Source organism: Xyrauchen texanus, chromosome 35 (genome assembly GCF_025860055.1).
Source record: "Xyrauchen texanus isolate HMW12.3.18 chromosome 35, RBS_HiC_50CHRs, whole genome shotgun sequence".
NCBI classification, from domain to species: Eukaryota; Metazoa; Chordata; class Actinopteri; order Cypriniformes; family Catostomidae; genus Xyrauchen; species Xyrauchen texanus.
The window spans coordinates 31,661,232-31,688,206 of NC_068310.1; the positions used below are offsets into that span (position 1 = coordinate 31,661,232).

Genomic DNA, 26,975 nt, shown 5'->3' on the forward strand with positions numbered 1-26,975 from the left:
TTTCTACCGGCAAATGCATAAAACCCTCGCCGATTTCATCCATTTGACACATTAATGAACACGTCTCCCCCCCCCCAACCACCAATAAACTCGTTAAATGTCTAATTGAAAGAGTATGGATTGTAACTGCTGGCATTTTATTGTATTTATCACCCATCAATGTGTCCACGATCATGTGTATGGAATGATAAATTGATCAATATATATTGTCGTAGGTAACATACTGACATTGGCAAGAACTTTGCAAAGGAAAGTATTTTGAAGTACAGTTGGCCTAGCAGCATCTTGGCTCATGAATGAAACTGTCAGCATCACAATTATCAGTTTTATTGGCCAGGTAATATTGACCTTTTCAGTTTTGGAAAGAAGTTTTGTTGCTTTTGTCTTGATTGCCCAGAACCTCATCCCTGTAGGAGAAGGCTGGAAAATGCAGCTGGCAAGATCGTAGGGTTCAGCAGTAACTTTTTAATGCTCTCTTTAAAGGGGTCATGACATGGGTTTTTTTATTGTATTATTATGTTCCCTTAGGTGCAATTATAGTATTAATATATTTTTTTTTTAAGAAAAACTTTTAAAATCTAGTGATTTATGACCTTTTCCCACCCTGTTTCTCATCCTCTGATTCAAACAGTCTGTTTTGGGGGCGTTTTCCATTTAAGACTTCAGTGTTAACGCCCACTGTTATGATTGGCTAACGTCAGTGCCCATGTATCAATTATTGACGCTCCCAGCCAGAACAATATGCAAGTAAACTAAGTAAAAACACTGTGATTATTCATAATGAATGAAATTGCGCTTTAAAAAGTAGTTTAAAGTTTAAAATAGATTACTTACAGTTTGCGTCGTCGTTGTTCCCAGAATAGTCGGCACGGACTTATCTTTGAGCAACAGTTTTCTGGCAAAGCCAGCATCATATTGAGATTTGTTCTCAAAACAGTCATCCTTAAAATGTACAGAACAAACGCTTAAGTTAACACTGCCGTGACTGGGACGTCCGCAAAAAATAAACTGCATCCATTTTTCCCTGACGTCTGGATCTTTCGGCAGCTTATTCAGAGGTTTTGTTTGACCACAGCCAGGAACAGCACATCTGTGTGGCATCGTAATTTTCCTGTGCACAAGTAGTCTCTGTCAGAGCTCGCTGTCCATCGACTGAACACTTGTGAGGCGACGGCGATACTGAAATGAGCGTAGTTGTCTTGCGCTTAAAGCGTAGTTATCTTGTGCTGGAGGCGGTCATATGCAAACGCTGGTACGTCACTTCTAACCGTCACGTCACTTCTAACCATGAATCCAGAACGAGCTGTATTTTGAGCTTGATTAAATAAATGATTCGTTTAGAATGGGGAGGACGTCTTAAAATATTAAACTTGCAGGACGTTTTAATGATACAAAGACCTCTTATATACCAAAAGATCAAGGCAAATTTGGTTTCTCATGTCATGACCCCTTTAAGAATCAAATCATCTGTGACAGTTACTCTAGCAAAAGAGTATTTTTATATTAGTTTGACTTCACTTATGAGAGTCTGACAAATCATAAGCCTTGTCAGCCAAAGTACAAAGTAATGGTATCAAATGCATTCCAGCCTGTAAATTTAAAGCCAGAAACAGATTCTATGCAAGTTCGTAAATATAGTTACGAGTGCTTGGCTGATGCACTGCCAGCTCAGTGCACAGTCCTGTTGTACATTTTATCATACATTGTTGTATTACTGTGGCGGTAGCAAATCTCTGTACTCGTTTTTTTTCTGTGCCATTAAACCGAGTGTTTATTGCTGCCTATTAGAATAATAAAATGCCAAATGTTAAACTAACTTGCTCATAAATATTCTCTTTAAACTGTTGCTTCACCTTGACAGTTATTGACCTGACAGAGAAAATAAACCATAGAAGACATTTATGCCAATGCCTGATATAGTGCCTCATTTGGCAACACTGAGAATCCAGCACATACTTACATTACGTTTCAAATTGGATTCTGGCACATTTCGAAAAGCATTGACACATGAAAACAAGCTTGTATAGTCAGAAGTGTTTCCATTTACATACTTGCCTAGATTATGTTTTGCACTTAATGCTGCATTCAGAAGCTGCAAACACTTGCATCGCTACTAACCCAGTTTTTATATATGCTTTAATTTGTGTGCGTTTGTGCATGTTTATGCATATAATCTGCCATGTACACTGAGCTGCTTGCATTATCAATGCTGTGTTAATGTGTATGTGTCTTCAGTGGAGAATAGACAGTGCTGCCACATCTACCTATGAGATCGGAAACTCCCCGGATCACCGCGGCCTGGCTTGCATGAAGAGACAAGGCGTGTCCATGAGGCACGTGGCTCGGCAGGTACGGTGGGGTCCTGACTGTCATTAGCACTCAACGCTAGAACCGTGTTTTCTGTGTGTGTTACAGTGGGTTATAGATTCTGGTGCAGACTCTGATTGGAATATTGCCAGCGCTCCTGATGCCAGTGGTCTGGCCTGCCTCAGGAAGCATGGCATAGAGACAGATCACAGGGCACGACAGGTATTGCAGATGTGGGATTTTGTGTTTGTGAGTTACAGATTAATGGAAAAAAGTAGAAGAACCTATAAACTAGGGCTGCCTGATTACAATAAAAAGCATTTTATCTTTATCATACACTGAACATATAAAAGTTACTTTATCTTTTTTCCTTTACTATTTTTTTTTTTACTTGCCTATAATTGATTTCGACAGGCATCCACTGTCTCGCTGCCTTTGACCTCTGAACCTCTCCCTCTTCTGCATCTCCCCCTGTGCTTTAACCATTTTTATCATGCACTTTCCAAAAATTTCTGGACAGAGTTTGTTTTGAATTGCCTTCCAAATAATGTTTGGTGTGTGTTTTCATAGAGCACAGTTTCTCTGTAATATGTTATTAAATTGTCATTCATAGCACATAAATCATAAAGACATCATCTGTTCTATTGTTAAGACAATACCTCTTTTTTCACCAAAATGTTGATGGTTCTTGGAAAGGGATGAGGGGTATGGGGGACGACTACGATCTCTCCCAGAAACGGAGTGTGTTTACATGCATAAAAATACACACACACACACAAAAAAAATCAGCTTATTAATAAAAAAAAGACCTTACCCCAATCAAGGAAAGTTGTAAGGTGTCTACATGACCACACATGTTATCAGCGTGTAAATGCTCTCACTGACTTGCGATATTAACCATGACGTAACTGACTACATTACTACATAACCTTCCCACATACAAACATAGTGAATCATGGCCTTTTGTTCACAAGTCTTTTTTTAAGAGTTTTGAGAACTTTTACTATAAAGAATTTAATTAAGCAAATTTCATGAGCTGGCTATAATGCAATTGTGGCAGGGCGGAGGGCAGGGCCGGGTCGTGATCCTGCACACCCAGTCCCGTATTAGGCTAATTAAGCCTCCGAGGGATAAAGGTCGACTGCAGAGGATCGTGCGGGAGAGAGAGATCGTTTACGGACATGTCCGTCGTGTGTGTTTATGTTGTCTTTTAAGTTTATCATTAAAACTATTATTTATATCGTCAAGACGGTTCTCGCATCCTCCTTTCCATTGATCACGTTACACATGACGGACATGTCCGTAAACGATCTCTATCTCCCGCACGATCCTCTGTAGTCGTCCTTTATCCCTTGGAGGCTTAATTAGCCTAATACGGGACCGGGTGTGTAGGATCACGACCTGCCGCCCTGCCACAGTAATATACAGTATAGAGGTCGACCAATGGTGGATTTTGCCGATAACTAAGGTGGTGGGATAGGCCAATAACCAATTAATCAGCCTATAGTTTTTAAAATAGATTTAAAAAAAATATATATATATATATATATATATTTTTCTTCCTTACTATGACGGGCACAGACAAAGGGTCCTAAATAAACAGATTTTACAGATAACGATAGTTTCAAAAAGCAACTATTGGCACCGATAAATAGGTAAAATCAATACAATCTTTGTGTGCGTATTTTTACAGTACATATGTATAATAACATTACATACATTTCCTAGTAATCATTTTACAAACATGATATTTATAAACAAAAGAATTTGAGTTCAGATGGGAAAATTTTTTTGTCTTGAGTAGATGTGCTGCACAACAAAAATAGGAGCAGGGTGCCCGTCAAGTAAACGGACATTGCATTGGCCACTTGAAGTGTTAACAGATTTGTTGATTAGAGTCAAAGTCCATTTCATGGCAAGTCAGTCCACTCGGCGGCTATCTTTGGAAAGGTCCTGGGCTGGCTGGGCCACTATTTTCAAAGTAAACAAACAACATAAATGTACAGCTCCTATCTACTTGAATGAGGAAAAATCGAAATTTCCTAAATTGTTGGTCAATATTACGATCAAAGAACATATTTCAAACCAGCAGTAAAATCTGATAACACTGGTGTCATAAATTGTGCTTTACTATTGATTTTACAATTGGGGGGATTTTCTCTCCTTTTCTCCCCAATTTGGAATGCCCAATTCCCAATGCACTCTAAGTCCTCATGGTGGCGTAGTGACTCGCCTCAATCTGGGTGGTGGAGGACAAATCTCATTTGCCTCTGCGTCTGAGACCGTTAGTCTGAGCATCTTATCACGTGTCTTGTTGAGCGCGTTACCACGGAGACATAGCACGTGTGGTGGCTTCACACTATTCTTGGCGGCATCCATGCACAACTCGCCACGTGCCCCACCGAGAGCAAGAACCACATTATGGCGACCACGAGCAGGTTAACCCAACGTGACTCTACCCACCCTAGCTTAGAAAACAACTGGAGTTACTCTGCATGCCCTGGATTCGAACTCGCGACTCCAGGGTTGGTAGTCAGCGTCTTTACTTGCTGAGCTTCCCAGGTCCCCACGCATATGCGTTTTTGAGTTGACTGACAGATGATGTCTGTATCTAAAATATGATATAACACGCTTAACTGAACTGCAGGACTTTCTTTTCTACATCAGTTGGCCGTTGTGGGTTCCAGTCCTCCCATTCATTTTAATTCCAGTTGATCAACTCTGCTAAACTGTATCTGTTATAATGCAGTTTTGTACCATCTAGATTTGTTTTGCATTTACATTGTTTTAAAATCAATTTGGTGACATTATCCGCCCCTTGGCATGTGATCTTACTGGTTCCGGGTCACCTACAGGTTTAATGGGCCGAATAAGATTGTTTTGCTCAGAATCTCTTCTTTGGTGTAAACTGTAAAAACTGTTCTGACACTGTGATGGTGAAAAAGTGGCAATTGAGATGGTAAACAAAACAGAACTTAATTGGTGCTACAAGAATATTGCAACATCATTGAAACTTGCAATACAATTATTTGGCCGCTGCATCACCTTTGCCTTTATTGACATATTCTCAGATTGAGTGAAACTCTTAGCGTTCCTTCCTCCCACTTACTCAATCTGTCAGTTAAATATTCTAGTCATGTGGCAGGCTTTAGCTTGGCCTTTAGAGGTCAGGTTCATACGAGGATATACATAGCTGAGCTCACGCTAAAGACATGTTTGTTATGTTGACCTCACACAAATCAACAGATCCCACAACCACGTTTACAGTGTACAAGAAAACTAATGTGATTTTCAGTGGTCCAACTCAAGCCAAACAGGCATTGTGTACTTTATTTGGATGTTAAAAGGATAGTTCACCCAAACAACTCAATTCTGTTGTTCCAAACCCATATGACTTTCATATGGAACACAAAAGGAGATGTTAGGCTGAATCTTAGTCTTTCATTGCATCTTTTTGCCAGTGCTATGAAAGTGAAAATTGTGTTCTACAGAAGAAAAAAACATCTTAAGGGTTTGTAACAACACATGGGTGAGTAGCCTAAATAATGACAGAACTTTCATTTTTGGGCGTACTATCCTTATCCTTATTTGAAAAGATATATTCCTATCATGACTTTTTGCAATGCCGTCCCAGAAGAATCATGCCTGTTGTTGCTCAACATATGTAAAGACATCCACAGATGTGCTTTGATCCATTTCATAATTCCGTGTGTTGAACGAGAGCAGTGAATGTTCGAACTTAGAAAGAAAGCATGTCCACAGTCCAGCCCTTTGCTCAAGTTCCATGGAGCTTGTCCAAACCAGCGACGTGCTCTGCATGATGCTGAATTGCCTCTTTTGTTGAGAGACAGGAAGAATTGGAGAGAAATAATAGGGAGGAGTGGATGCAGGCCGGACCATTGGCCCGTGCCCAATGGGTCACATCTGGACAACAAAAATCAAGTCTTGCAGGTTTGTTTATCTCATACAGTCTCCTTATTTCTTAGGTCACCAAAGATGACTTTATGACGTTTGATCACATCCTCTGCATGGACGAAAGCAACTTAAGGTGTGTGTGTCTGTTTGACTCAACTTTAGTTTTAGAAGTAGCATTTATTTTTATTTATTGCTAGTTTTATTCTATCTCAGAGGGAGAACTTGAAAGAAACATCTGCCAAACATTTGGACTGGGGTTCCCCTGTGTCTTGTTGAGTTTACAAGTAACAAAATAATGGGCAGCAATGAGTCCCTTGGGGTGGGATTCATAATAATTACTCTTAATTATTGCTTTTGCCAAATGTGGGAACAGATTCAAACTACCAACTCACGACCTTACTTTGCCTCTCTGAATGCTGATTGATGTGCAGAAACTGAGCAAGAAAGAAACCGATTGAAAGAAATATATCACATATCTGTCGAGCAGAGTAAGTCTAAAAGCACAGAATGAAATTGAAGAGGTTTTACATTTAAAAAAAGAAAAAGAAGCCATGCGGCCAATGGCGCTTACACACTTAAGGCTAGGGTATACTTTTTACTTATTATTTTGTTTAGTTTACACCTCACGCACGCAGAAAACCAAAGTATACTTTGGCTTTTAGTATGCACTACATCAGAGAATTCTGCGATTAATGAACAAGTGTTTGCGAAAGTAATGGTCCAAGATCCAATTTCCTCTTGATTTCAAGTTGACCCAGCTCTTTCCAGACACTCAAATGTATCTTATGCATTTTTATCCATCAAACTCACCAACAAAGCTTTCACTGGTGCCCTAAGAGCTTTGGTGCCCGGTTTTTAAGATGACGTGTCAAGTTCAAATAACGTCAACTTTCTTAAAACACACCCTGAGACACATGCATTCTGTTCCATTCGTTGTGCTGTGTCTAGCTTTTTTAAAGGCAAGAACATATTCGGTCTAAACAGCCCTTGCACAAACGTTTACACACTTGTCTGTGCTGTTTTTCTATTGTTTTTCTATGTACACATGTGGTCGAGTGCCATGTCTTGCTGTTTTATTTTTAGTGTTTCATACTGTAATGCCATGTTTTTAAGACGCACTTTCAAGTTAAAACCTACATTATAACCTACATTTTAAAAATGCACCTCAAGACACCTGTGTACTGTTCTGTTTGTTGCATCTAACTTTGGGTCGGGTAAATCTGATATAAACTTGAGAGCACGGCATAGGAGCTACAAACTGTCTTAAACTTAACTCTTGAATATATAAAAAAATGTTGTAAGTACATTTACAAGCACATCAATATGCTAACTACTACAAAAATCTAACTTGAACAGTTGATATCAGCCCTTGCAATTTTGTGCAACATGCATGAAATGGTTCATGGGTATACAGTCCAAGGCTGAGAGTAGGTCAAAGTCATCACAAAAAAGTAGTTGTGGCTCTAAGTTGCTTTTATTGGTGAAAGGGGGAAGAAAAAGTGAGGAAGAAAGTGAATATAGAGGGAATGAAGTAGACAGGACAGGAGGGTCGCTTTTCTGTCGGGCGGGATGTAGGGGGATATTGTCGGAGTCACATGTTCATGCTAGTTCTAGTGCTTATTAAGAAGATTACTGAGTTCTTTAGATTCCTCGTCTTTGCTCTGTGGTCCTTGGTCTCTGCTTTTCTCTTCTCCTGATGTTCAGCACAATGGACTGACACCTAGCCATCTTGAAATCACAAAAACTGGCCATTGAGTTAAGCTATGGATATCTTTCTTGGATTAATCAAGGTTAAAAATATACAACTGAAGTAATCAATTTTTGTATATTCCCCGTTCCCTATGGCTGCATCTGTATAGGGGTGTTTGGCTAAATGCTTAGAGACCTGAGCTGGTAATCCAAAAGGTCATAGGTTCAAACCGGGAAGGGGTGATCCCTGAACTGTATAGTTAATGAGACCCTCCATTGCAAATGTGCTCTTGAGCAAGACCCCTTTGTTAACCCCTTTGTTACCCAGGGTACTGTAAGTGGTACCACAAGTCTCTTTGAATAAGAAAGCATGTGATAAATGACTAATCAAAATGATCTCTATGTTGGAGCCATGGCCTAGCAGTGAGTGCACGTGGTCCAGACCGTTGAGCATTAGTGCTTCTGGAGGAGTTGATTTGGGTTAGATCTTTATGATTATTGCTTGTCAGGCAGCACCATATGATCCCAATGAGATCTTGGATAAAGGCCATGACACACTGTTCAATTATGTCAGACTGTACACATCGTAGCTAAGAGTTTGGTCCTAATCATCCCGATTGAAAGTGTTGGCTTGTATTTTGGCTGTCGTAGGAGCAGTCACACTGCAAGACTGTGTTGCAAAATTTCTAAGATGCTAAGATTCAAAGGCAGTTAATCAGAGGTCGGGGATCATGTCACAATTATCGATCAAAGACTGCCAGTTTTGCCCTATGACAAATCTTTGACGATCAAATGAAATTTGTTGCATATGGCACACTGATTCAATCTCCACAGCCACCACCATTGTGTCCTTGAGCAAGGGACTAAACTCCAGGTTGCTCCGGGGATTGTCCCTGTAATAAATGCACTGTAAGTCGCTTTGGATAAAAGCGTCTGCCAAATGCATAAATGTAAATGTAAATGTAAAAACATGGCCAAAACTACAAATACTGTTCAGTGTGAACCTGGCTTAAGTTGGGCATAGTGATGCTAATTTTCAAATTGGATTGCCCCATCTACTCTCTGATTTCTCTAAGTGTTGTTTGTAGGTTTGGTTCGTTTGGTTGCATAGCACAAAATTGGATCACATATGTGAGTAATTATCTTGAATCGTAGAGGGTTGAGTATAATATCGTTTTCAGGATTTAAGAATCGATCTTGAGAAAATAGGTTGTAGGTGCATACTGTAGGTTAAACTCGGGCACCCTAAAAAGTAAGCAAAAGGCCCAAAGATGCATTTATACTTGCATTTCTGCATCATTTTTTACAAAGTCTCACTAAATGTGAATAAACGGTTTAAAAGATCCCTTAGCCTACTGGACATCTGGTAAAATTAGGGATTTTTATAGAGTGAAGTCTGGTTGTGTTCCCTTTCAGGCCTCCGCTATACTGGAAACCCCCAATGGAAAAGGATCACAGAACAATGTACCATTTGTAGTTATAAGCTGCAGTATATTCTAGTCATTCATGATCGGCCACAACAGTTATCAGTCCCCAGGGGTTAGTGTGTGGCTATTTTTTAAAAAACGTTTTTTTTATTTTGTTTTAATTGTGTGTGCATTGGAATGTGTGTCTTGGTCTTGGAGGGCTTTTAGAGAAAGAACAGACTAAACCTGTCAGGTTTCATTGGTGCTCAAGCTCATCACATTCATGAATTAGACTGCAAGAACTGAGTGAAGTGTAGAAAGGCTTTCATTGATATGATTATGCATCAGTCCACTGGCTGCACAATATCTAATGTGTGTGTACATTTTTCGCAGAGATCTGAACAAGAAGGTAAGCAGCGTGAAAAAGTGTAAATCCAAGATTGAGCTGCTCGGCTTTTACGACCCTGAAAAACAACTGATTATCCAAGACCCTTACTATGTAAGTACACACACGCACAGCAGGTTCAGCCCCAAACATTGGCAAATGTAAAAACAGCACATTGTATGTTTGTAGATACTCCAAATGGAACAGTTTTTAAATATAGAATCGCATGTGCAAATTAAAAGGATTGTTCACCCAAAAATGCTAATTCTGTCTGACACATTGACCCCATTTACATACACCCGTTTATTTTTGGGTGTTTGCAGAATGTGGCTTTCCGAAACGGCATGTAAGTGAAAATATGGGTTTCCTTATGCCACTTAAGGGATTATGAGAAAGCGGTTTAACACACCTAATTTTCTCCCGGAGAACACAGCTTATCTGGCCATGTGAACACATAGAGTAAGCGGCATTCTCACAGTTGTTTGAAGAGTGCGCATGTGCGTGAACAGACCGGGGTAACACCCGTAATCGGATGGAGCCGAACAAAAGTTAACAAAGCAGAAATACTTCAACATTTCCGGGAGTACAGTAGGGAAAGCACATACACAATAATCCAGGGGTCAGAAACCTATGCCAGCATTGGCGTGCAGAGGGGTAATTAATGGCACGCCAGCAACGGTGAGAGAGTAATAGACTATTTTATTTATATAAATTTGCACGCCTGCTTTCCCTTGGTCAGTCTGCAGGGATGACAGCCTACATTGCGTGTCTCTTTAGTTTCTTTTTGCTTTCAGAACAACACGTGATGTAATAAGAAAAACTCCATTATTAATCCTTGAGATTTTCAACCCAGCATACAGATACACCCTCCTTAAACCATGGTCACACTGAAAATTATATTAAACGATTAAAACATGATGTAGATTGGAATGCAGGTGCGAAAAATGCCATATGAATAAAATGGCCTGCTCCTCTCTCGCTGTTGCTTTCGTGCTAGTGATTACATGATGACAATAATATAATATAAGAAATATTTAAGATTCCACACAATTTTGTGATCAGCAATCAAATGAGCAAATTTGTGACATTAACTGTGTTAACTCATTTTGCACAAAAGGACAGGTTTTCTTTCATTAAAGCACTTAAGATGCTCTGTGAAAATTCATTTCATAATCATGATTATATCATAATCATCATGTTTTGCACAAAATTTTCACTCAAACTATTATGCTGATAAATCATTCTTAATGAAAAATAAACTGGCATTGGCACAGCCATTGACCAGGAAAATAAAAAATGGCTCTCCATGTCAAAACGACCCCTGCAATAATCTGCTCATTTATAAACGACAGTGTAAATGATTGAATGTGCCTTACCTCCGCATATGCACTCGTACATTGGGGGAATACCGGTGTTTTATATAACAGAGAAAACCCCACTATTGCTGCGCAATTCCGCTGCAGGATGCAACAGACAGTTAAGGAAACAAACACTGTGTTTGTTTACACAAGCATCGCGGGGATAATACGCTACTATGGAGAACGCTGCTTTCTCACGAAGCCGCATGCAAACACAAGTTTAGATTATGCTGCTTATACAGTACATGTAAACAGGAATGCAGATTTCTCTCAGTAAGTGGCGTGTCTCGCAATACGCGGCTTTCTGGTGTCTATGTAAATGCACTCATTAAGTTATGGAGCTCATGCTGATAACACTGGTTTGAATCCAGCTTGCAAGGTTTCACAATCCCATTCCCTTCCCCTCTCCTCAACATTTCCTCTTGGATCCCTCCTCCTAATAATATTTGCAAGAGGCCATAAATTCCCAAAAAAATACAGAATCCTTATGAGCTAATCACTAAATACATCACAGAGGCTATGGAATATCCAGTCCAGTGAATCCTAAGCCTTTGATCCAATGGCTGTCTAAACACCATAAAAGAACATATAACTCCTTGTGAAATTGAGATTATGAAATGTCTTTGGATTCAGCTCACAGTCACTATTTCATACAAGTCTGACTACATCTGTTCATATGAGTCTGACTAGATTTGGATCTAGTACATTTACGGTTTCAGATCAACTTACTGTATAATTATTACACAAAGAGAACCATTAGATCACGTATATGGAATGATTTTCCGGACATTATTCAAAAGGAATTGCAAATTGTATTTGCAATTGCGTTTTCAATTTGTGGACGCATAAAATGTGACATAATCCAAACGCAATTGCAAATCGCGCATTACGGTTTGCATTTTCGTTTAAGCGAACGCACAGTGACTGCCAGATTTCAAATGGAAAAGCAAAGTCCGTTTGCAACTGTGTTTCCCATATCTTACGAGTTTTGGCCCTGTCATATTTAAATAGCAATTTCAATTACCACGTCTGCTTTTTCACTTTCTCAGCGTCGTGTATGTAGCCAGCCAAAACTCAAATGGAATACTAATTCCCTTAGTATTTCCATTGATGCCTTACACGGAAACCTGTCAATATTGAGTTTAAGATTTATAATTAATAAAATACATACAACAAATACATCCCATGTATGAAATAAGATATGGGCTTAAGTAGATGTGGAAGTCACTATAAATCAAAGTCTAGACACATTTAACAATACAAGAACACAAAAGTGTGCATATGTCTGTGCGTGCTCACATATGCAACATTATGTTTGTATGCATTGTGTTATGTCCTGTACAGTCAGTGTTCACAAAGTTGTTTCAGTTTCAGCCATTGCTTTAAATGTGTATTAAAAACCTTGAAGTCTGTCAATGTTTTAATTTCAGATGCATTCCACAAATGTATGCCTCTTACTGAAAATGATGTCTGACCAAATGTTGTTCTACGTTTTGCGGCTATAGTTTCCACTTATTGTGCCTCTAGTTCTTATTCAGCTCTTTTGTTTATGTACTAGTTGACAGAATATTTCTGGTGCAATGTTGTTCACATACTTAAAAATTAGTTTTAAAAAGAAAAATTTACAAAACTGTCAAAACTCAAGATATTATGCTTCCTTAGAATGATGCAGTGATGCCATCTTACAGATTTCTGGTCCATTACTTTTAATGCTTGTTTATATAATGACTCTTGACCGTCGACTGTGAGTGACGTCACTTCCCAAGACAAACACGCCCCATAGCATAATCCCACCCTTGACCCTGATTGACAGGTTTCGTGTAAGGCATCAATGGAAATACTAAGGGAATTAGTATTCCATTTGAGTTTTGGCTGGCTACATACGCGACGCTGAGAAAGTGAAAAAGCAGACGTGGTAATTGAAATTGCTATTTAAATATGACAGGGCCAAAACTCGTAAGATATGGGAAACACAGTTGCAAACGGACTTTGCTTTTCCATTTGAAATCTGGCAGTCACTGTGCGTTCGCTTAAACGAAAATGCAAACCGTAATGCGCGATTTGCAATTGCGTTTGGATTATGTCACATTTTATGCGTCCACAAATTGAAAACGCAATTGCAAATACAATTTGCAATTCCTTTTGAATAATGTCCGGAAAATCATTTCATACACGTATTTAGTTGTTTTCCATAACTCCATTTTAATGGTATAGTTATGTTATAGTCCTTTAATATTTTAATGCATCTTCCAACCTGATCATTGTTTTGAAGAATAATTTTTTATATGACATATTTAGAAATTTTGTGTTGTGTAGGTTATGGAAATTACTTGATTTTTTTTGCTGTTGAAATACTTTCTACTATTCCATCGTAATACTGCAGAAACAACTGTAAGTATGCCATTTGTATGCCAAAATGGCAAAAACCACAAGTTGGGCGGCTCTTTTCAACTATTAGTGTTGTGTATACCAAGAAAGTTGTTCCTTGTGGTTAAATTGTACTTGTTTATTAAAACCAGAGCAAATTATTTTCACGGTTGTCATATATTCGGTCACAGAACAATGCCCATGTTCCCGGATGAGGTATGTCCAGAAATGTATTCATACTTCTCACCTGCACTAAAGAATGTACTTTTTTAGTTCGTTCTTCATCAAAGAGTACATACTCTGACAGTATGTGAATTTGGATGCAGAGAGCAAAGTTTAGTGAGGTTATGTAAAGGAAGTTTGACTGTGTGTGTTGTGGTTGGTTGAGATTCGTTGATTGCGTAAAGAAGGGAGACTAGAGAACGTTTTTTTGGAATGCGCTGAGCTTCTTGTTTGGTTTCATGTGCTTTGATAAAAACTTCGTCATGTCCTCTGTTCAGAGACAATCTAATGCATTGTGTTGTCATATATCCTTATTACTGTTGTTGACAAGGACACCACTGTGGGTATCTGTTTGTGTTTAAGGCATAGTCTATTACATTACTCCGTTATCAACCATCTCTGGATATTAATGGTGAGGAAGTCTTAGCGGTTTGGTCAAAAAATGTTTAAGGGTACACAATTATCTCTAAGTCTCACTCTTTCCTTTTGATTAGCCTACAAATAAAAGCACAATGCTCATGTTTGGAAGGGAGCAATAGACAACATATAATGAGAGATGATAGGCAGGGATAAGGTTTTATTTCTTGAGAAACAGAAACAGAAATCGGAAAGAACCTGATAGGCCACCCTAACTGAAATAATGATAAATCCTCCTCCAAACAACCTAGAAACCATCAGATCATCCCTTACACCTCACCAACTCTTTGAGAGACATCTGTGGAGGTCAACAAACTCAGTTTTTGGTACAAGATGAAGTCTGGGAGTGATTAAGGACACATTTTGAAGATGTCTCCATGGGGTGTAGGCTTCCAACACATGTGGACCAACATCATGCTGTGTACTGAGAAGATAATAATACTTATAATAATAATGCTGCAAAGTGTAATGCCAAAGGCGGAGGAAAGTTGGATGTTTCCTCTCTCTTCCTTAAATATTTCTATCCTTCATTGGCTAATTGAGCGGTTGAGAGCCAGCTGGCTGATAGGGGAAGGTGTTTCTGCTATTGCAGAATAGCAGAAAATTGGCCTCTACACTGGACAAAAACGTACAAGTGTTTGGTGAGGCCGAGGGTATTGAAGGTGTCCAAAGATGAGACCCACTGGCACTTATATTATTTTAACTGTTGAAACTGAGCTAACAGAACCTGTTGTTTGGCTCAAGGATGGAAAATGCTAAACTCCTATCAACCTATCAGATCTCAGAGAACTGCAGCAAATAAACTGCAGCAGAAAAGCTCTACAGCGAACGCCGACTTATTGACCTAAACGAGACGGACTCCCTACACTTTCAAATTACTTAAATAACAGTATATACTGGAATTTTTTGCATTAAAATGAAAATGTATTGTTTCTATACTTAATACACTGATGAGCCAAAACAATATGACCACCCGCCTAATATGCAGTTGGTTTTCCGCATGCCGCCAAAATAGCGCCGACCCGCCGATCTATGGATTCTATAAGACCCCAGAAGGTGTCCTGTGATGTCTGGCACCGAGACATTAGCAGCAGATCCTTCAAGTCCTGTAATCTGCAAGGTGGAGCCGCCATTGATCGGATTTGTTGGTCCAGCACATCCAACTGATGCTCAATCGTATTGAGATCTGGGGAATTTGGAGGCCAGGGCAACACATTGAACTCTTCATCATTTTCCTCAAACTATTCCTGAAAAATGTGTGCAGTGTGGCAGGGCGCATTTTCCTGCTGAAAGAGGCCACTGCCATCAGGTAATACCATTGCCATGAAGGGGTGTACCTGGTCTGCAACGATGTTTAGGTTGGTGGCACATGTCAAATTGACGTCCTCATTAATGGCCAGACCCAGGGTTTTCCCAGCAGAACATTTGCCCAGAGCATCACACTCCTTCCACCGGCTTGTCGTCTTCCCCCAGTGCATCACTGGCACACAGTTACACAACAGTCCACGTGATATAAAAGAAAAAGGGACTCATCGGACCAGGCCACCTTCTTCTACTGTTCCAAGGTCCAGTTCCAGCACTCGCGTGCCCATTGTAGGTGCTTTTGACGGTGGACGCACTCTGTCCGGTCTGTGGCTATGCAGCCCCATACACAGCAGGTTGTGATGCGCTGTGTGTTGACATTTTTCTCCTGTAACCATCATTCAAATTTTCTGTGACTTGTGCCACAGTAGACCTTCTTTCGGTTCGGACCAGATGGGATAGCCTTAGTTGTCCTCGTGCATTGATGGGCCTTAGGCGCCCAACACCCTGTCTCAGGATTGTCTCTCCTACCACTGTCGGTAGGTTCTCACCACTGCTGATTGTGAGCATACCATGAGCCCTGCCGTTTCAGAGAAGCTCTGACCCAGTCATCTGGCCATAACAATTTGGCCAATGTCAAAGACGCAACATGTTGACTACGAGAACTGATTGTTTGCTTACCATCTAATCTATCCAGACCTTGACGTGTGGCCTTGTTAGGAGATGATCATCGTTATTTGCTTCACCTGTGAGTGGTCAATGTTTTGGATCATCAGTGTAATCAATGGCTTAAAGTAAATAGTTTTATGTTTTGTCATTGTTTTTAATTTAAATATGTCTTTAGTTATGCTTAACAGAATTGTAGTTCATTCTTGTATTGGGTTCGTGCCCACCTTAGTTGAGTCAGACTCATGACAGTCAAGTCCGAGTAAAAATGTACACATGTACACAAATGTAACTTGACTCAGACTCAAGTCCGAACTCGAGTACCACAACTCTAGTTCATTCCCTCTTTAAAGACATTAAGCCTTGTAGCGTTGTCTTTTTGTCTGATTTTCAAATACTTTTTTGCTTCAAATCAGTGTTTGTAATGTTGTGATTCACCTCAGAGCTGGTTGAACATCCTGTTCAATTTTGAAATGGGCTGACAATGCATTTCATGTTGAAGTGACAATGTGTCTGTTGCTGCCATGATTGGACTTTTCTGCTTGCAACTATAGTTTAATTTTAAATTTTGTTTTTGTTTTTGTTTGCAGGGGAGTGATAAAGACTTTCAGACGGTGTATGAACAGTGTGTTAGGTGCTGCAAAGCCTTTCTGGAGCAGCACACATAACAAACACATTTATCGACTCTCTCTTGGATCCTCAAACACAGATCTCACCTCATCATAAAATAATTGATATCTACTTCAATCTGTCACAAATGCAAATACACACCCGGTGATCAAGTTTCTCAATAACCAAAACATGCACACCAAATAATAGGAGTCTTACTTGTAAAATACGTTTTTAAATATGGTATTAGGATGCTTGCTTAAGCAGATATAAATGGATAAAACTGTATCCTCTTCTGAAATGAGAAGAGGAAATGAACCAAAATAAATGCTCAATCTCGACTGAATATGAAAATTATTTTCTCTCCTTACTAACATAAACCTCATAAAACTTTTTAGAATTTGTTTTATATTTTGTAGAATTTTACAAAAAAAAAAAAATACTCTTTAAACATATAGCTTGCTGTTCTAAGACTGCATTAGAATAGAAGCGCTGCTCTGCATTAATAAACGGTCTTTTTTTCTGATTTCTTTGAATATGATTATAGTTGTGCCAGTGGTTTGGATTAATTAGGATCTAGACGAGACACACTTCCTCCTGTGCCATTGTCTTATTTCCTCTGCTTTTCCATCTCTTCTCCAATCATTTCCTGTCTCTCACTCCATAGCTTTATCTACATAACCCTTTTTAAGGGTATGATCATTTTTACTACTATTACAAAGATACTAGCAACAATATAGTACTATTATCTTTGGTGTGGCTAAAGACAAAATTCACCAATGCATAAACATTCAAAGCATCCACCATGAGTGATAAAACAACATTAACTCTCATGAAAATATGTTTTCTGATGCTAAGATAAAGTGAGAGACACAATGAAATATACTGCAGAAAATGGGTGTGTTTTCTGCGATATTGATTAAGGACATCATTGTTTAAACAATCATAATTTATTTAAATATATTTTCTTTTAAATATACATATCCCAACGATTCAATCGTACATTAGATGCTTATATGTTTGTTGAGGGATTTTAGGTCTCATTTTTACAATATTTACATAACTTTGTTCGTCACTATACATCATATACGTAAAAATATACTGAATATATTTCACAGTCATACACTCATAGTCTTGATCTCAGATTTACCACAAAGATCTACCTGTCTCACAAACATCTGCTGGCAAACAGAAGAAAAATAAACGTTCATGCAGTTAATGGGTTTTTGGGAGAAAAGTTGAGCACTGAAGTGGACTAAATGACTATTTCACATCACAACTTGTAAACCCCATTGAGGCATGTCACACAAAAACATCAGTAGGGGTCTCATTATCTTATGAGAAACAAAATTCAAAACCAAGGCAATCCCTTTTTTCCATAGTGAGATTACTGGAAAATTGTTTTTCTTATTTGGCAGGAGGGTTTAGAACTCAATGAGGCAGATGGTTTTTATTTTTCATTCTCAGATGTCCTTAATATGCATTTTAAAGTTGGCTTTAAGCTGAGTCCAGCAGTCCGTCCTCAGGCAAGTGCATCCCATTATTCTTTCTCCATTTACCGCTCTGTCAATTCTTTTCTATAGCTATTCTCTGGAGAGGCAGAACAGTGTTGTAGACGCCATGTGCCGATTAAATGGAATGTTGCGTGTTGGTATGAATTCTCTTGTCCTAAAGGCACATTGACTGCTTTTTCCATCTCTGGGTCACTCTGGTTTGGCTTCAACCTGCTTGATAAAGGTAGTGAAATTTAGTGCTTTGTCAGTCTTGGCTGTGTTTGTATACATGTGTGCACTTGGATGCATCTGAAAAGTCTTCCCCTCAAAAATGCTGTGAAACAATTGAGAAACAGGATTTGTTACATAGTACCCATGTTACAGTGATCTTACAAAAAAGTGCTAAAGAAAAGCTCATATTTAAATCCTCAGTGTCTTCATACACCTGATTAAATCACATACCGGAGATTACACTCTTATCCCCTGTAAAAGCTCTTATCCTGGAATGCATTCTCAGTCATAAAAACTTCAACATCATGTGTCCTCTGAATATGGAGAATAACTCACTTTTTGTTGTACTTTTGTAACTGGTCTACATACTATCATTCTATGCTTTATGCATCTTAACAGGATAGTTCACCCAAATATGAAAATTATTTTTTTTTCAGCTTTTTATATGCTTATATAAAACTACATTTCTGCCTCTAAACCCTCCAAAAATGTACCCCATTCACTTCCATTTTAATAGCCTCACTGTAACCTCGATTTCTGCTGTTGGAGGCATAAGTCACAATAAAGTTTTGCGGTAAGCAACAATTTGTCTCAATGTTATTTAATGAGTGTAAAACATATGTCGATGTGTTTATACATGTAACAGTTATGCTGTAAAACCCTTAATATACTTTACAATTTAAATCTGTCTGCCCTTCCACTTTTATTTTATTTACTTTGTCATTTTCTTGCACCCATGTTACACCTTACGTAACATGCTCACGATTTGTAAAAGAAGATGTGCTTATGTGGACGCAAGTTCGAATCTGGAATGTTTCAACCAGGTCTCAGGAGTACAAGTCGTAATAAATAGTACGAGATGGTGAAATTGCATGAAAAAAACTCCCATAGAGAAAAATGAAAAATCCAGCGAATGATGTTAAAGGAATATTTCAGGTTCAATACAAATTAAGCTCAATCGACAGCATTTGTGGCATAATGTATTTCGACTCTCTCCTTTCCTTTAAAAAAGCAAAAAGTTATGTTACAGAAAGGCCAATAGTTGTTTTTACAGTCATTTCAAGGTTTTAGGGTTTATGGCATTAAGTTGTCATGGCAACGAAGTATACATTTTATATAACTTCACACAAAAATGGTTATTAAGGGATATTATCACATTAAAATCCTGTTAACATACATTTTGTATATATCTTGTGGCTATAATTTTGAAACAGTATTTTAATGCTTACAGATTGATCCCATTCACATACATTGTAAGTGCCTCACTGTAGCATAGACACCAGATTTGTGCTTTTCTTTTTTTTTTTTTAAAGAAAAGTAGGGCAAAATGAATTTTTGTGGTAATCAATATTATGCTACAAATGCTGTCGATTGAGCTTAACTTGTACTGAACCTGGAATGTTCCTTTAAGGCTTGTCATATGTTTAACCTGAACCTAAACCTAACCATCAAGTCTAACCCCTTACCCAAACCCTAAACCGTACCATGATTTTAATAGGAAAATAACTTTCATTTCCCACAGACAAAAGAAAACATCGGAGCTTGGAATGAGATGAGGGAAGCTTATAACATATTATTAACAGACATACATCAGTAATTTGAATTGGTTACTCATAGCATTTTTCTATATGCAAAGTTGTTCGCAGACCTTATACTTTCTTAAAATAAAGTGTTGGATAGGAATGAGGCTTGCTAAAATTTGATGCCTGTATTGTATCGATTTGAATTTCATTTAAATGTGTTGAGTGGTTGGTCATTATAAAAATTGAAGTCAAAAGTGTTATTTATCCCAACTTCAGCTTGTTCATAATGCAGCCGCAAAGCTTTGGACAGATGCAAAAAAAGGGAAAATATAACCCCTGTTCTTGCCTCTACATTGGCTAGTTAAGTTCATGATACAGTTTAAGATCCTTTTGTTTGTATTCAAAGGTTTTCATGATGTAGCCCCTCAATACATTGCTGATCTGTTACATCCCCATCTAGCTGCTAGAACGATAATGTCTTCTAATCACATTCTTCTGTCCGTTCCTAATATAAGGTCAAAATCTAAGGGCGACTGGGCATTCTCTGTTGTTGTTCCCTGACTCTGGAATACACTTCGTTTAAACATTAGACTCTCCCCTACAGTGGGGGCTTTTAAATTTAAAGTGTTTAAAGACACATTTATTTAATCTGGCTTTTGAGGTTTAGCAAATTTAATTGTTGTTAATGTGTTGTGAGAATGTTTATGTTTTAATATACCACAGCTAGTTCCCGTCCTCAAATCTGATTGGACGAGAGACGTTCCATGAGCACTGATGGTCTGACAGCATCAGCACTCTGGCTTCACTGTGTGTATCACTCCGCTTGTGTCCATGCTGTTCTAAACTAAAGTGTAAGCGTAGTGCATATGTGTTAGGAGTTACTGTCTTTATTTTTGAAATTACATATGTTAACCAGCAGGTGGTGCCAAAAGATCATTTTTGTGTGTAATATGAGCCAGTTGGTGACGTAAAGTGAATCCGTTGTTTACATAGAACAGCGCTCTGTGAGTTTCCACATTGGATTCATACTGTTTAAAATGGCGGAGGACATCGCTGTTTCTATAGTGTATGATATTTGTGTACTGGCTATCCCGAAATAGAGAGGAATACCCTGCTTGGACGTCTATATTCCACTGAGAAAGCTGACAGCATCTCTGATTGGGTGTGGCAACAGGTGATTGCACAAGCTCCATATATCTCTCTCTCTCACACACACACACACACACAGACAAACACACACATCCATCTATCCATCTTTCCTTGTTTATCCAATGACTTGTTAGAAACGGCACAAGCCGTGATACTATTTCTGAAGTGAACTTTTGGTATTACTAACGGAGGCTTGGACGCATCATTTGTTTTGAACCAGCAACGCCAGATTCTGATCGGTCGTGTAAGAAAGTAGTTCCAAGCACAAATGCGTTTTTATGATCATACTCAGTTTTTCCTCATTTTTTAATATGTACTTGTTCATTGAACTGTTGTATATAAGCAATATCACACTCGCAATCATGCTATATGGCCCTACATCAGCACTGCTGTAATTATTTACAGCACTCGGCCTGCGGCCGAATCACAACAGTGCTGATGTAGGGCCATATCTCACTCTTGCTTGTGTGATATTGCTTAATTATCTTTTAACCTTTCTATTTTGGAAAGCACTTTGGTTAACTGCTGTTGTTTTAAGTGTGCTATAGAAATAAAATCATATTGTATTGTATTGTATTGTTCGTTCTCGTACAAGCCAAGTCGAATGGTATCTCATGATTTTGCCTTCTCGTTTGGAATATTACAAGTTGTCAGTAGACTGTTGTGTGTGTCCTGTCCTAGCCCCCAATTGCTTTAGACTTTCTTACATTCAAATGCAAAGATCTCTTAAAAATGTATTGGAAAAACAAATACTAAATTTCTTACCTGCTAAAGTTAACTCTCTTGACACCTCGGACTCTCTGCCAGTCGCGTCAGGAGCCGTGCACACCTTTTGTAGTCTGAGGACAGGAGTAAAGCTGGATGAGTAGGATAGTCAGCTGGATGAGTCCTGAATTTGTGGGCTATATTTTTCTGTGTTAAAAGTCCATGTGCAGGGGTATATCTGGGGCACCTAGCCGACATGAGACTGTCATGAACATAAAGCCAGTATGTAGAGGGTCGTGGCGTGTGTAGGCTATGTTGATAGAGATGTAACCTAGTTGAGGGGTCTGAATAGATGGATATGTTTGGCTATACTCACATGCAGGGATTGTGCAGTCTCTTGTGTTGTGGTAAAGCCTGTAGACATGCTTTCTGCATTTTGGACTGAAATAAAGAGGACCTAAAAGGAAAAGAAATAAACAGGTCAGAAATCTATTTAGGTTTTCCTTTACAGTTATTAATATGGCAGACACTTTTATCCAAAGCAACTTATAGAGTATTGAAGGTTTACTCTATAAGTAATTGAATAAATGTCCCTGCACACTTCAAATGAAATCGAAGAGCAAACGGGTGTGATGTCATTTAGAAAAAAATATGGCCAAAAAAGAGATGCTTTTGAGATTGTTGCAGTGGTTTGGAACAGCTTTCTGGGGCGAACTTTCAGGAAAGCTTTGTACCGGCTGCTTAACACCTTACTACCATTGATCCACATCATCGTTATGTGTGACCTGGAGCGCCACCTACTTTGAGACCAACAACTAATTCCTGTTAGGTCAGTTAAAATCAGTCAACATGAACACCAGCATGTGGTTATTAGCGAACTGGTGCAAACTTGCCGACATCTGTACAACTCGTTCGTGTAGAGAATTTTCCAAGAATATGTCATGCAATTTTTTTGATGTATTTGTCTACAAAAGAATCAAATCTACTCAAATACTTTTGAGTGCCCATTCAATCATGTGCCATCTTCAGCCGAAAGCCATTCACACATCTGCCCTAAGTAAAATATGCCTATGGTCTTGAGCATCCTCACATATAAATGCTCCTCTAAACACCACCCCCAGTGGTGTGGCCAGTGTCTGAATTCTCACAAACAGCATGTTGTTGCTCAGCTGTTTTGAACTTCTTTTTACTTCTGAATGAAGGTCTTCTCCGTAAGTGTGCTGGGACGTTAAGTATCTGTGTTCCCTGTGATTTAAACCCTTGATCTTGTGTTGCTAGTGCTATGATCTACCAGTGAAGCTACAGAAGCAAAAACAAACAAAAGAAAATGTGTTTTGAGGTCTCACACATCCCTCACCTGTTAAGTGTTTTATTATCTTCTCTTTCTTTCGGAGGTCTCTCGGAAAGATTTCTGCAAAGAGAGAAAGAAACACTCATTCAAAGGTAAAATCCTGGATATCCGTTGATCCTTAGGGAGGGATGAATCAAGCTCAGACAAATCACTCAGAACATACCCCAGCATTGAACATGCTCTAAGCGGTTTAGTGCATAAAACAGCAGCTTTTTAAATGCTCTGGTGCACACTATGATCACCTCTTCATTCCAATATTATAACACTTCATTCAACTCAACATTGCCCATACAAATGCATCTACAGTGCCTTTTAACATTGGAAACACTTATGCACAAATGTCTGTTGCTCTCTTACTTGATACAATTCACATCATGTATTATTATGACTTTCCGAAGTAAAGCCTCTTGTCACTGACACTGATTTATTAGTGCAGCATGTGTTCTATCTAAAAGTACATTTACAAATATGTAGTCCACTAGCCATTTGCAATGCCAAAGGTGTATATTCTGGTCTCTGGATTGGTTATTTAGGCCAGTGGTTCCCAACCCTGTTCCTGGAGGCCCCCCAACACTACACATTTTGGATATCTCCCTAATCAAACACACATGATTCAACTCATCAGCTCTTCATAGAGACTCCAAGACCTGGATTGGGTGTGTCAGAAAAGGGAGATATACAAAATGTGCTGTGTTGTTCCTCCAGGAACAGGGTTGGGTTCCTCCAGGAACAGGGTTGGAGTCGCCGACCACCAATATACCACTACCAATAGACATTTAAGCTATACTTAAAATTAATAAATGCATTAGATAAAATACCATCTGCAAGCAAATGACGGAAGAGCTTTTCCCAGAAGCAACTTCACTTAGTCATTTTTGCAATTTTTTTTAAACATCTTTGTTCCATGGGTCATTTTTAGTGGATGTATGAAGTCAGTTCCCCTCAAGTTCACACAGGTATAGTTCATCATTAACCATATTGACATGTTCCACTACATTTAACCAGAAAGCATCCAGAATACTTTTTGTCTTAATTTTCCAACATTTGGTCTTAACCGTGGAGGTTAAAAACCTAAAATAAACTCTTTTTGTGAAATGCCACTTGATTGATTATAGCCTATTCATACATTTTCAAGTGTGGCTAAAGTGTCCAAATCCTTTGTGAGATCACAAGCTAGCCACACAGCCTGTGAACATTTACTGTCCTCGACCCCTGCTTACCTAGAATTGGTTCCCCATTCTTCGTTTTGAGGTTATGTTTTGAGTCCTTTGTCTGTAGCGCGAGCTCTGTCTTTGATGTTGATTGCGCGCGCTCGACACCAGCGCTGTTTTCCATCTGTCTCATGATGTCTATTATCCGTCTGAACCACGTATTCTCGTCCTTGTTGTCGTCGTTGTTCGCGCTGGCATCGCTGTGTACGGTAGTGCAGATTAACAATACGAGTCCCATGACCACCACTGGAGCTCGCAAGGCGCGCATCGCTCCCGCAACCAGAGAGCGCAGAAGTCCGGCACTGCCCAAGTCCTTGATCGTGGTACAGCCTGGTGAAAGGGTGACAGTTTATAAGCTACAACAGTCCACATTTAATAATAATAATAATAATAATAATAATACAAACTAAAAATAAATAAACTTTCGATAATTTTACGTTAAAACAGTCGGTATGTTTAAACTTATTACCAGTCAAAACATGGACACCTAGGCAAGTCGTTCTTAATTATTGGGCTTTATCCACATTTTACAATAATTGTGAAGACTTTTAAAGTGTGAAATAGCACAAACACTAAAGTAGACATCCTTTGCTAGGTTAGGCATATACATACATTCACACAACCAAGTTCATGAGATGCTTTTTAAACAGTATTGAATTTCCCATGTTAAAATCTATTTCAAATTAAGTTTTTTTTTGTTGTTGTTGTTTGTTTTACTAAAATTCTAGTTTTGTAAAGAAATTAATATGCAACATTTTAGAATTTAAAGTAGCCTATTAAAGCATAGCTTTTATATCAAATTGTTTTTATTCAACATCACGAGAAACATAAATTCAGTCGTTTGTCCAAACTTTTGATTGGAAGTGTAGGCTATATAAAGTCTAATACAGCAACTATGTTATTCTAAGTTGTGTGGGAATACACAATTTTGCTTACATATAAACCTTAGAACTAAACTGCTCTTTCACCTAAAGGGCATCACAGCCCGTATCATTAAGCGCGTGGATTGTCTCCTAATTTGCATTTAAGAAGTTTAGATCCAGAGACATAAGAGGAAATGTACAAATTGGGGTGATATGAAAATATCCGAGAAAGAAATCCCGAAGGTCACAAGTGCATTCAGTAAACCTACCTGTGGACTGTCGTGTCGTGGTGTTTTTACGTTTCCTCAATCCGTTTGCGCTTTGGGGCGATTTAGCGCGCGATTAATTTGGTTGAGTTTCGCGCGCTCAGTCTCTGGAACGCGAAGAGACGAAGCGAGAGTGAGCTATCCTTTAAAGAGAATTGTCCTTTATTATACTCGAGCGTGGGAAGTGTGTGCGGTAGGTCTCTCCTGTGAAGTTTCCGAGACTTAAGGTGAAAACTCCCGAAAGCTCCTCGAGGGCATTGAGCGCGCGCCGCTCGTTCGTGAAGTCTTGAAACATTAGCCGTCGATTCTCGCCAATTTATTGAGGCTCGCAGACGGAAGGAGCTGTCCCTCGAGGGGTTACATGGCCATGTCTTTAATTAGAAGCGCGTTCCCCAAACGCCACATCTTCATATTCCCATTTATCACCCGCAGCATCCCTTTGACTTTTTTTTTCCCTTGCCCACTTTATCTCATTAAAGCACTTAAAAAGCTGCGCAGGAAGATATGTAGGCAATACCAGGAACTGTCCACACAATTCCACAGACTGGAACTCCGAGAGTGACTGAAAGTCAGGTTTTTCCCCTTACACTCCACCATATATCACCATTTCATCCTCTCAGATCTTCAGAGGAATGATTCGCGTTACAGATCGATGCCCGGAAGTGGCCTCAGCTAATGTAATTATTCCGCGTAATGGTAATAATAGTGAGAGAGGAACATTCATCGTTACAGACCGGTGAAAACCGAGTACTATACATTTGTGTTTGCTTTCGTTCATACCACTCCCTCAAAGCAAAGGAGAACACGGAGCATTTCACTGGCTCCCATCCCGGTCACACGGTGATATATTCGCCCTTTTATACCAACACTACATTGCCCGGTTAATATATTTGTTAAACTCGTTCTCTTCGAAACTGTTTGGCATTGTTTACCTGGAGACAGGTTAACGTGTGTGGTTATCTTATCAGTGAAGTGCTCATAAAAGCAGCTAAGGGCTTCAGCACGCCATACAGTGGATAGCACCCCATGCACCTGATAAGGTGATTCAACTGCGGACATCATAAACCATGTACAATGAGACCTAAAAGAATGCTAAACTTGTGGAAGGTGTAGGCTGGTAACTGAAAAGTTGTAGGTTCAAACCCCATGAACTCTATGAATCATCAGGATCGTTCCCTTGAGCATGGCACTTAAAGGGACAGTTACTCACCCTCATGACATCCCAGATGTGGAGGACTTATTAAATATTTCAGCTCTTGAGGTCCTCAGATTGCAAGTGAATGGGCAACAAAATGCTGAAGCTCCAAAGTGCACATAAAGTCAGCATAAAAGTAATCCATACGACCAGGGGCGCCGTATAGGGGGGAAAAGTTAGGACCATTCCAAGGGCCCCTGAATGACAGGGGGCCCCAAGAAATAGGTAAAAACTAATTTAATTAAAAAAATTTTTTTATTATATTATACACTATATAAACCATCATCATTGAGTATATTTCAAATAATAATAAAATGAATTATGTCTTTGATTTTACTTATTTTG

General features: G+C 39.0%; 2 protein-coding genes across 6 annotated transcripts; one reads left to right on the forward strand and one right to left on the reverse strand.

Annotated features, from left to right (window-relative positions):
- The first annotated feature begins 292 nt into the window (after positions 1–292).
- LOC127628579 (low molecular weight phosphotyrosine protein phosphatase-like) lies at positions 293–16,759 on the forward strand. Its single transcript, XM_052105352.1, has 5 exons — positions 293–337; positions 2,236–2,349; positions 6,294–6,355; positions 9,711–9,816; positions 16,625–16,759. Exons 1-5 carry the CDS (start codon positions 293–295, stop codon positions 16,700–16,702), a joined length of 405 nt encoding a protein of 134 aa, XP_051961312.1. The 3' UTR covers positions 16,703–16,759.
- Positions 16,760–18,232: 1,473 nt separating this feature from the next.
- LOC127629239 (ALK and LTK ligand 2a-like) lies at positions 18,233–26,198 on the reverse strand. Of its 5 annotated transcripts, none has more exons than XM_052106380.1 (6): positions 25,439–26,198; positions 24,316–24,636; positions 23,102–23,155; positions 22,121–22,201; positions 21,805–21,878; positions 18,233–18,370 (listed from the first exon to the last, which is right to left on the reverse strand). In XM_052106380.1, the coding sequence occupies exons 2-5, from the start codon at positions 24,572–24,574 to the stop codon at positions 21,814–21,816; spliced, it is 459 nt and encodes a 152-aa protein (XP_051962340.1). In that variant the 5' UTR covers positions 24,575–24,636; positions 25,439–26,198; the 3' UTR covers positions 18,233–18,370; positions 21,805–21,813. The 5 variants fall into 5 exon arrangements, 3 of the variants coding, with proteins under 3 accessions (XP_051962340.1, XP_051962341.1, XP_051962339.1); XM_052106381.1 differs by having other exon boundaries at positions 18,234–18,367; XR_007968753.1 differs by having other exon boundaries at positions 18,299–18,367; positions 21,805–21,991.
- Positions 26,199–26,975: the final 777 nt, after the last annotated feature.